This window comes from Crocuta crocuta, unplaced genomic scaffold (assembly GCF_008692635.1).
Source record: "Crocuta crocuta isolate KB4526 unplaced genomic scaffold, BGI_CrCroc_1.0 scaffold313, whole genome shotgun sequence".
Lineage (NCBI taxonomy): Eukaryota > Metazoa > Chordata > Mammalia > Carnivora > Hyaenidae > Crocuta > Crocuta crocuta.
In genome coordinates this window covers 655257-665820 of record NW_027527814.1, presented here as the reverse complement: position 1 = coordinate 665820, position 10564 = coordinate 655257, and the positions used below count along the sequence as shown (strand labels likewise).

General features: G+C 42.8%; 1 protein-coding gene across 2 annotated transcripts in view; it reads left to right on the top strand.

Moving 5' to 3' along the window:
• Positions 1 to 9176, top strand: part of SNRPD3 (small nuclear ribonucleoprotein D3 polypeptide) — a 14346-nt gene extending 5170 nt beyond the window's left edge. For both annotated transcript variants that reach the window (XM_077775297.1, XM_077775291.1), the window contains exons 3-4: positions 6954 to 7146; positions 8964 to 9176. In XM_077775297.1, coding sequence (XP_077631423.1) covers positions 6954 to 7146; positions 8964 to 9025 — 255 coding nt within the window. In that variant the 3' untranslated portion in view covers positions 9026 to 9176. The remainder of the gene's footprint in view (positions 1 to 6953; positions 7147 to 8963) is intronic.
• Positions 9177 to 10564: the final 1388 nt, after the last annotated feature.

Below are 10564 nucleotides of genomic sequence, written 5' to 3'. Positions count from 1 at the left end.
AAAGTCGGACACTTAACCGACTAAGCCGCTCAGGCGCCCCAGATCTGACTCTTGATTTAAGCTCAGGACATGATCTTCAGTTCATGAGATCGAGTCCTGCCCTCTGTTGGGCTCTGCACTGACTGCACGGAGCCTGCTTGGGACATTCTCTCTCTCCCCCTCACTCCCTCTCTCTTCCTCTCCCTCTCCCCCCCTTCCTCCCCCACCCTGTCTTTCTCTCTCTCTCAAAATAAATAAACATTAAAAAACAAAACAAAATACACCTTCTTTTGGGGTTCTTTGGTATTTTTAATGTAGCCTATTACCACAACCCTTTTTTGACACTGAAAATGTAGTGTATGCAAGCATTAATCCTATGATGAGCTCCCTGAAATGGTGCCCATAGGGTCAAAGGGTGTAGATGCTTCTTTGCATCTGCGGTTTGGCTGGAAAGGCAGGGAGCCTGGTCCTTCTCTGTACCCCACAGCTGATCTGTACCCCACTGACATGATCTTCTAGCCAGTGCTGTAGGATGTGGCATCACCTATGGGCGACAGAGCCCTGCATGTGCTGCTGCGAGCATCTCCGTTTGGCCCTGTGTGCATGGGGTGAGCAAGGCCTCTGGCTCTCCATGTAGTCTTGAGCTGATTTTTGTTTGTAGCAGAGATGGGACCTGATCCTGTCTCTTGCTTAGCTTGGGTATAAGTGATTTAAAACCAGAGGCTCCCAAATGGGCAAGTTTCTGTTTTTGGTTATGTGTACTTAATCACGGTTTTGAAGCATCCTGCCTTTATTAATTGTCAAGGAGGGAACAAATTTTTCTTCATAGTAAAAAAAAAAATTACATATATATATATATATGCATATACATATATTAAGAAAGAATCCTTCTAGTTAGATATTTGGTAAAATATTAAAAACCAAAAAGGAGCTTTTATTTTTTTTAATGTTTAGTTCCGAGAGAGCGAGAGAGACAGTATGAGCAGGGGAGGGTCAGAGAGAGAGGGAGATACAGAATCTGAAACAGGCTCCAGGCTCTGAGATGCCAGTCAGCACAGAGCCCAACGCGGGGCGTGAACTCATGAACCATGAGATCATGACCTGAGCTGAAGTCGGATGCTTAACCAATTGAGCCACCCAGGCACCCCCAAAAAGGAGCTTTAAGGTGAGGTATTATGAATAGAAATAAGCACATCATTTTGATTTCATAGATTAGCTGATATTTGTGTAACCTTTTGGGGGCAACTTTCATGGCTAGATTTTGTAGAGTCTTAGAGAATGCTAGAAGTGTTCTCCTGGCTCGGCAATAGTTCATATTCAGACATTTAGCACGTCTCATATTTTTATGATGGAAATTTATTGTATTTAAACATAGAAATAGTTTTTACAAGTAGAAATGTTAATTTTTCAATTAAAAGTGGATGACCTAAGTCAAAAAATGGCTAATAGAAGAAAATATGTGAAGTGGGCATTTGACATATTATAAAAATAATGGGCTTATTATCAGCCATGCAAATTGGGAAACAAGAATTTCTAAACTTAAAAGATGACAAAATAAAATGAATAACTCTACCAAGTGTTCCTTACTAGTTTGCCAGTAGAGTATAGATATTTAAGTCCTTTCAGGAAATACATTTAACATATTTCAACATAGAAGAGTTCCTGTCCTTTGGTGCTTTAATTCTGTTTCTAAAAATCGATCTAAAATTGTGGACAAGGGTTTATATTGCAGTGTTGTTTTTAATGATGGAAACCTGAAAACAGACATTTCTTTTTTATTTTAATGTTTATTTTTGAGAGAGAGCTAGAGTGTGAGTGGGAGAGGGGCAGAGAGGGAGACACAGAATCTGAAACAGGCTCCAGGCTCTGAGCTGTCAGCACAGAGCTCGAAGCAGAGCTTGAACCCGCGAACTGTGAGATCATGACCTGAGCTGAAGTTAGATGCTTAACCTACTGAGCCACACCCCAACAACAAACATTTCTAATGAGTTAAATAATTTATGATTAAACAAACTAGGGTACTTGACAAAGAAAATTATTCATCCAGTCAAAGGACATGGAATATTTAACATTGTGGGAAAATGCTATTGACATAAGTGGGGAAAACAAAACCCCACAATGTGTTCTCAGTTTTATAAATATAAAAATCAAATTACAAGTGATACATAAAAACGCATTAAGTTTTTGAGGAAAACCAAAGTGAGTGGAAATTAGATGTGATTAAAATTTTTTTTAGTGGCTCAGTCTGTTGAGCGTCTGACACTTAATTTTGTCTCAGGTCATGATCCCAGAGTCGCAGGATGGAGCCCTGTGTTGAGCTCCAGCAGAGCCTGCTTAAGATTCTCTCTCCTACTTCCCCTCTTCTTAGCTTGCGTGCACGTGCGTGCATTCTCTCTCACGTTTTTTTTTTTTTAAGTTAAAAATTTTTTTTAAGGTTTTTGGAGTGTTTGGGTGGCTTTAATATTTAAATAAATAAATAAAAAGAAGAGGGTATGCAATAGTATATAAATTCCTGGCATTCTAATATATAGTACAGAGATTAAGGCCAGCAAAACTGTATTATAAACATTAAATTTGATAAGGTACTAGATCTTGTTCTCATCTCTAGAAGAAATGATAATCATTAGGTGACATAGTGATGTTTATTAATGCTGCAGTAGTAGTCATACTGCAGTATAAATGTATCACATCAGTATACTGTATCTCTTAAACTTATGCAATGTTGTATATAAATTATATCTCAATAAAATAAGACCAAAAATAATAGGAAGGTAACAGTCAAACCCAAAATTTCACTGTTCTTAATGTAATTCCTGGAAATTTTGGTGGGAGAAGGTGATAAAGTTCAGAGACTGCAGGAGCTGAAAAAGTGCTTTGGGGGCTTTGGCATGACCACCCCATCACTGATGGACTATTTGAGCCCTCCCCCACCTTTTTTCCCCCAGCTATGGCATAATGGTCTGTGGGATAATGGCCTGTGCATGATTTCTTCGTGTAAAAATGATAACCTGAAAGAAGCTCTTACATGACTGTCATTAGACAACTGCCTAGAGTTAATATCAGAAAGTTCTTGAAACTTCTGAATGCAGTGTGTTTGGGAATTTCCTCAGATACCTAGCTGTCTAACTAAAAGGAAAAACTATTTATCTAGATGTATATACAGTATTTTCCTCTGTGTACCCTTCAGTTTAGGATCACATACTACACTTAATTATCAGCTTGCTTTGTGCTTCTTTTGTCTGGGACAGTTCCTCTGCTTTTGCTTTTCATAGCATTGACGTTTTTGGAGAATAGGGATCAGTTTTTATTTTATAATGTCTTTTAATTGGAGTTTCTCTGGTGTCCTCATGATTACAGTTGGGGTTGTTTTTGGTTGGGTTTGTTTGTTTTGTTTGTTTTTTGGCTGTTACTGTGTAAGTGATTTATCCTCCTCAGGGTGTCTCTTGGAGGCCCAAACACCTGTTTACCCCTTATTGGTGATGTTAACCTTGATCATTTGGATGAAGTGTACTGTGGTCTCTCCACTGTATGTTCTTTTTTTCTTTTCCAACTAATGGAATTTTGTAGGGGGGATTCTTTAAGTATAAATACCTTGTGAGTATTTGATTTTTCATCACCACCTCCACCACCCCCCATTTAGCATTCAGTGAAGCTTCTTGCTTGAATCTCTGATGGTTGCATAAAGAATGGTTTTTGTTTTTAACTCCATCATTCTTTCTGTATTTACTAGGTCTACTGTATGGAAGAGCCTTTCATTATCCTCCATTTATTCATTTATTATCAGTATATGATCAACTATCATTATTTTAATTGAATTATCCCAAATTTGTCCAGAAGCTGGCTCCTTTTGTGTACTTTTGGTGTGTGCTGACCATTTTGAGAGAGCACATATTTAACCTTTCAGAACAAAGTATATGTTCCAGGTTCATCTTACCTTCCCTAACCCAGCTCTGGAAGTCTTAGTTTAACTTTTCTCCAAAAGGGGACCTGTCTCCATAGGCTGTGTGCTTAATAATACCAGAAGCTTCCATTCATTGCTTGCTTATTCTGTGCCAGATGCTACGCTAGTGTTTCTATGTACAATAGTTCTTTCACAGGACTTCTGAGAAGCTTCCAGATGCCCAGGGTAACCAAGCATGGAAGAAGCAGATCCAAACCTGTATCTCTGAGTCCCAGATCGCTGATCTTAACCACAGTCTCTGAAGATGAGGTATAGAGTAAACCTGCTAGATCCTGTCACCTGTAGTAGTGTCAGATTTTAGGCAGGAAGATGAGTAGAAGGGATCAGAGCAAGAGAGGGAGGTTTTGCTATTAATAGTAGGGGCGGGAGAGTGGGGGACGGGACCAGACACTTAGGTGCTTGCTATGTGTCCCACAACAGGGATATTGTGATTGTTGACCCTGAGGCACCCCAGCATTGCTTTCCTCTTGGCCCTGAATGTGTGGGGAAATTCCCACAATTTTGACTGTACTAAGATCTCTCTTCCAAGATGTCATTTCAGTTGGGCACCTGGTTTATGCTACCTGTGTTTCATTGTGGTTCTTTGGGAAAGTTGAGTAAAGTGGGTGTTTCTGCCTGACTTTCACCGAAACCAAGTTCACTCAAGTTGTTGCCTTTGGTTTGTGATGCCAACATAGCTTGGGCTTATTAACAAGCTGTATGGGGGTGGGGGGACTGTGGGGCTTTATAACAGTGCAGCCATTTCTCAGAGGGTGCTGCAGAGAGTGCATGAGAGCAGTAGCCAACCTAGTCATTATTAGGGTTGTGATAGGAGTCAGTTGATGCTAGATGCTTTCCTGCTTCCGCCAGAACATATCCAGTTATGAAAACAGTTTGTCTTGTTGGTCTTATAGAACACCCTCTGTCAGGGATTTTCAAAGTGGGTTGGGGAGGTTTTGACAAAGGAATGGGTGAGATGTACTAGGATGTGCTGGAGAAGTAGCTTAGCAGTAGCACAGCCTCCAAAATAGATGTCTTAACTGTCATTTAGCTTCATTATTTACTGAGCTTCTAATATATGTGAGGTAATAACATTATTTAGACATATTTATCTCATTTAATTTGCTCCTTAATTATTCAAGGAAGTAAGTGGTGATCTGATGTATGGTTGAAGAGTGAGTTTAGAGTTAGGTAGACCTGAATCAAGTCCTGTCCAGGCCGCACGGGCAGTGTGACCTTAGGCAGGAGAATAGTGTGGGTAGAGGTGTGGCCTCTGGGGACAGACCTTGCCTCTGGTGGCTGTGCTGCTTCATCTCTCTAATGGGGATGGCGATGGTATCTGTCTTGTAGAATTGTGTGATTTATGAGTTATGATGTGAAATTGCTTGGCATGCTAATAAGGGCTCAGTAAAACTTGGCTTTGTTGTGTTGTATTTCCCTCCCTTTGTGGATGAGGGAACTGAGCCTAGAGACTTACCTAGAGTAACAGTTCTAACAAACGGCAGGGCCAGACCTCAAATATAGGTTCTCAGTCCTATTCTGTCTGCTCCAGAGTCATGGGCGTGTCTGGTATTTGTGAGCCTGGGTCAGACCCAGGTTTCTCAAGTAGTTTAACCATCCCTGGTGTTCATTTGTGACATTAGAGGTTATGGTATTCTTCGAGGCAAGAACATGATGGCAAGGATTTAGAAATTTCTGCAGTGTGGAAATTTGTTAAGAAACTGGGGATTTTGAGCCTGGAACAGAAGATTTATGGGAAGCTTGAGACTGGTTACCCCTGAGGATTGAACAGGGACAGTGGGTTGAGGCTCTGTAAACCGTTCCACTGCACAGATTTAGCAGGATGGCCCTAGAGTGTTCGTCTTTTTGCACACAGGATGTTCATGCAGAGGTGAGGTGGCCGGTTAGCACTTGAAGAAAAGGAGTGTAAAGGTGGCAGCAAACCAGTCAAATCTGGGGAGACAGCACCTCTCTTTATGCTGTGGGCTTTGATCTATTCTAAATAAATTATAATGCTCTTCTATCCAAAAGATCCAAAATAAGCCTACTTTTTGTGGGAAACATGGTACCTGCTTGGCACTAGCAGGTTTGTGGCACCCTTTTAAGCCAAGCCAGCCTGCTGTGTGGTCTCCCCTCTAGGCTCCCTGTCTCTCCATCTCACAACTTATCCATGTTGGCATATTGATCTTTCCAAAGTGCTACCCTGACCCTGTCTACTCTCCCTCTTTCCACAAGCTTGAGTGACCCCCCCTCCCCCATTACCTCCATGGTGATGACTCTGTCCCCTGTCGCATTGCTCTGCTCCAGTCCTTGTATCCTGTAGGTTCATGCCCAAGTGTCATGTCTCTCAGTGCAGGCTCTTGCCTCACACCTCTCCCATTATTCAGGGCCCTTGGTACAGGCATCACCACCTATACTTCTCCATTCCTGGTCACTGAAGCTAGAGAGGCTCGTTTTGCCTTCTCGACTATGCAATCTGGGGAGATAGGAGCTGCTTCTGGTGCACACTCGTGGCCTTCATGGTCCCTTTGCAGTCTGTGTGCCGGGCAGATGCGAGTGAGGACACAGTTTGGACAAGCAGTTCAGAGCTGTTTAAGTTAGAGTTTTTCACCATTGAGAGCCCTTCGCATGCTGGCAGGGGAGGCAGTATAGCAGTTAGGGCTCTGGAGTCAGGCCAGCTGGGTTTGAGTCTGGATCCTTTCATTCTGGCTGTTGGACTTTAGACAAATGCTTTAGTTTTGTTTTTTGGGGGTTTTTGGTTGTTTTTTTTTTATCTGTAAAAATGGGAATGCTCATACTTATCCTGGAGGTGCTGTGAGGATCATATATGTGAAGTACTATACTTTGCACAGTCCCTCGCATACATCATAGGTCCTCCTATTCCCTTAGCTTTGCCTGGCTCCTTCATTACATGATGTTAATTTGTGCATTTCTGGACTTTCCCCACCACCATCCAAGACTCCCCCTCTTTGTGTGCCCTTGTTCTCTGCTCATGCTGTTGGCTCTTACTGATGAGCTGGTGATTCCTTTCCAGATGTCCAACATCACAGTCACATACAGAGACGGCCGAGTGGCACAGCTGGAGCAGGTGTACATCCGTGGCAGCAAGATCCGCTTTCTCATTTTGCCTGACATGCTGAAAAATGCGCCCATGTTAAAGAGCATGAAAAATAAAAACCAAGGCTCAGGGGCTGGCCGGGGAAAAGCTGCTATTCTGAAGGCCCAAGGTATGTGCTCCTCATGCACTGGTTTTAACATGTGTGTTTGTCATGTATCTTTTAGGAAAGGGCCCTGTTAATTGCCTGGGCATGGGGATGGACTTTGACTTCAGTCATCTCTACATCCACTGTCACCCTGAAGGCTTGGGGCCCCCACCTGTGAAGGTCTGGGGGCCTTGTCTCGCCTTCTCTCTCTTGCTTCACCTGATTGGATTCTTAGGGCTTATTCAAAATCCAAAGTGCGTCCTTAGAGAAAAGGAGACTCCTGTCTTAAGGAATAGATAAGTCTACAATGAATTCTGGGAGGCCCTTTGTTTCCAGAAATTCTGTCCGGAGGCTTACTCTTATCTGGTTTGCTGAGCAGGGTCCCTGTAGTTTGGATTAGCTGACTCCTGAAGCAGTGGGGCAACAGTTCCCAGAGAGGCTGGGGCCCTTTGTTGACCCCCAGTGTACGTGGGGGGAAAGGCTGATGATAGGGATCCATTTTCATGCAAGAAATCAGTTTTAAGCCATCTTTACTGAACTTCTGTTTTCAAATATTCTTGTATTTGAAAATAAATCCTTCCTTCTAGCATATTCCCAGTGACCCAGTGACCTTCTTTAGTCTAGCCTTTCTTTTGGGTTCGCCTAGTCCAGAGGTTTTATATTTGGGTCCATGAAAAGCTCTGCCATGATGATTATTTAGAAAGCAACTGTATTCATTACAAACTGTATGTTGGTAGAAAATTTTATAGTGCAGGAAGTCACTGGATTCTCCATCAGTATCTTTTGTTGCTGTGCATATTTTATATATATGAGGTGGCTTTTGAGTTTAAAGATGCAAGAGTAATCCTTTAAAATGTGCTTCAGAAAAGCCAATCAGAGAATCTCCTTTCCCTTCCTAGACAAGTGGCATTTGTGGGCAGGTAGAAACCGGAAGCTCTGGACCTTTGTCTGGGTGAAGGAATGGTTTTCAGGAATACTAGCTTTCTTACTAGAACTGCTGTTCTCTCTGCTTTCTCAGGGAAGGGCTGCCCTCATTGTCACTGTGTAACTGCACCATCTTCTCTAACAAAAGGTGTAATCCAGTAGTTGTACACTAGAAGGCACATGGCAGTGAGTTTGCCCAGGCCCATTGGCTTCTGCCTGGGTCATCTGTGCTTCTGAGAATCTCTTGCTATGGTCTTATCAGCATGTCATTGGGTTCTTGGGTGACTTCCCTCCCTCTTAACAGGCTCTGTAAGTGGGAAAAGGGGTGAGGCTCCAATTAGTAGCCATCAGAATATTTTCACTTGTCTTTCAAAGCTCCTGGTTCTCTCCTAGAACTCTTGGGGTCTTAGACAACAGCAGCTTGTTATGCCCTTTGTACGGGGTGTGGTTTTGTTTTGCTATTATGAAACATTTCATATTGTAGGATAGCTCAAAAAAATAATAAACCTGTCACCCAGATTTAACAGGTGTTTAGCATTTGTTTCAGAATTTTAAGTGTGAATTAAATTCATCTGTCATGGTTTATTACCTCACCATAGTCCAGCTCTGGGAATTCATCTTTTCTTTGGTTCTCACACTTGCTCCCCTAACCACCTTAGCTTTCAACACCCTGACTCCTGGCCTCTTGTTGAGAGCAGGGCTGGATTGGAAGGCAGGAGTTTGGTGCCCACTCCAGCTCTGATGCTGGGCGTCAGTCCCCATGCGATGGGGAAATGGCATGGGGTGGGCATGGTGTTGGGCCAGGTGGCCTTCCAGACCCTTTCCTGTGCCAGTGTCCAAGAGCTCTGGCTATTGCGTGGCATGAGCACTCACTGACTTCACTGACCTGACCTTTTCCTTTCTTTCCTATCTTTCAGTGGCTGCAAGAGGAAGAGGACGTGGAATGGGGCGTGGAAACATCTTCCAGAAGCGAAGATAAATTTATCTGTTGAACAGAACTTTGCCATTATTTTTTCCTTTAGATTGTCTGGATTCAAGGGGCTATATGCTTATGTATATGTTCTAGGTTTTCTTTTGACCTCTTTAGATCAGGGGAAATGTTAAACTAAATAAATATGGCGGTGATTGTTTTTGTTTTTATCTTTTTGAAAAAAATGAGGACTGTGTGTTCATTTTGGAGTTTGTGTTCTGTTTGCTTTGGCAGCAAATTAAACTTTGACACCCTGGAAGGTGTCCTGGGAGAATGCCAGTACTTTGAAATCACATAGTTATTGATAAGAGTTTAAGCTGCTGTTCAGGCCAGTTGCTGGTTAAACCCTTGGAAAAACTCTAAGAGCGCACTGCCAGTCTTGGTCTCTAGACACAGTCACTTGCACCTGCTTTGTTCAGGTAACCTTTGTGGAGATGTCATCAGCTCAGCTTGAGCAGCAGTGCGTGGGTGGTCCTGGCCAACGGAAAGGCCCACCATTCTGATCTTTGCAGCCTAGAAGCCCTAGTGGCTCAGCATTTGGCAAATGTAGTCTAACATTAAAAGATAATTCAGGGAGTCCTAGTGGCCAACATCTGTGACTCCTGCACTGGCGTCATAACCAGTTTTGTGGTGGTTTGCAGGGACAGATTCTTATGCATTTATCAGAGCATCTCAGCATACATTAGCACAGCCATAGTTTTTAATGTAGCAAAGGTAGAAAGGACAAGGTATGCAAAGCAGATAGCTGACACAAACAAATTGGAAAAGCAGCCTTGAAGTCATATGCTGAAAAGAGGTCTTGTCAGGGGTTCAGTATAGGATGAGCTTCAGCAGAAGCTTGTTAAGAGAAAAGGGATTGATTGCCCTTAGAACATTGCTCATGGGACACACTGTTCGAGTACTAGAAGAAGAAAATCCAGCATAACTGTTGACCAGGCATTGAGTAGGGATTTTCTTATTTTTTTCTTAAGTTTATTTTGTGAGAGAGAGGTGGGGAGAATCTCAAGCAGGCTTCACACTGTCAGCACAGAGCCCAATGCAGGGCTCAATCCCATGAATCATGAGATCACAGCCGGAGTTGAGAGTTGTCACTTAACCGAGTCAGCCAGGCACCCCTCAAGTAGGGATTTTCTAACCAGCTTTATCTTATAATCATGGCACCACCATGATGTAACAGACCTTGCATTATTCCTGTAATAAAAGAACTCCTCAGGAACAAGATTCAGAGTGCTGATCAGCTACTGCAGGCACATAAAATTTCAGAGACCCATCCCCCAGAGCAGCCCCTGTGCCTCTTGCTCTAGCACCCCCAGCTCCTCTGACACATGTGGATGAAGTATGCTGGTGGTCCTGTAGGCTGTGCTGCCTCAGCGGAGGGGCTCCTGGACTAGGGCCCATCTCAAATGAACTTCATGTGAATGGAGTTTAGAGTTCATTTGTTTTAGATTTGGCCAAAAGTTAATGTATTGTTTCTGGTAAGGAAAGAAACTATGCTGAGTTGCATATGGATGGAGCAGAATTTCTTGAAGTGTTTAGAAGTGGAATTCT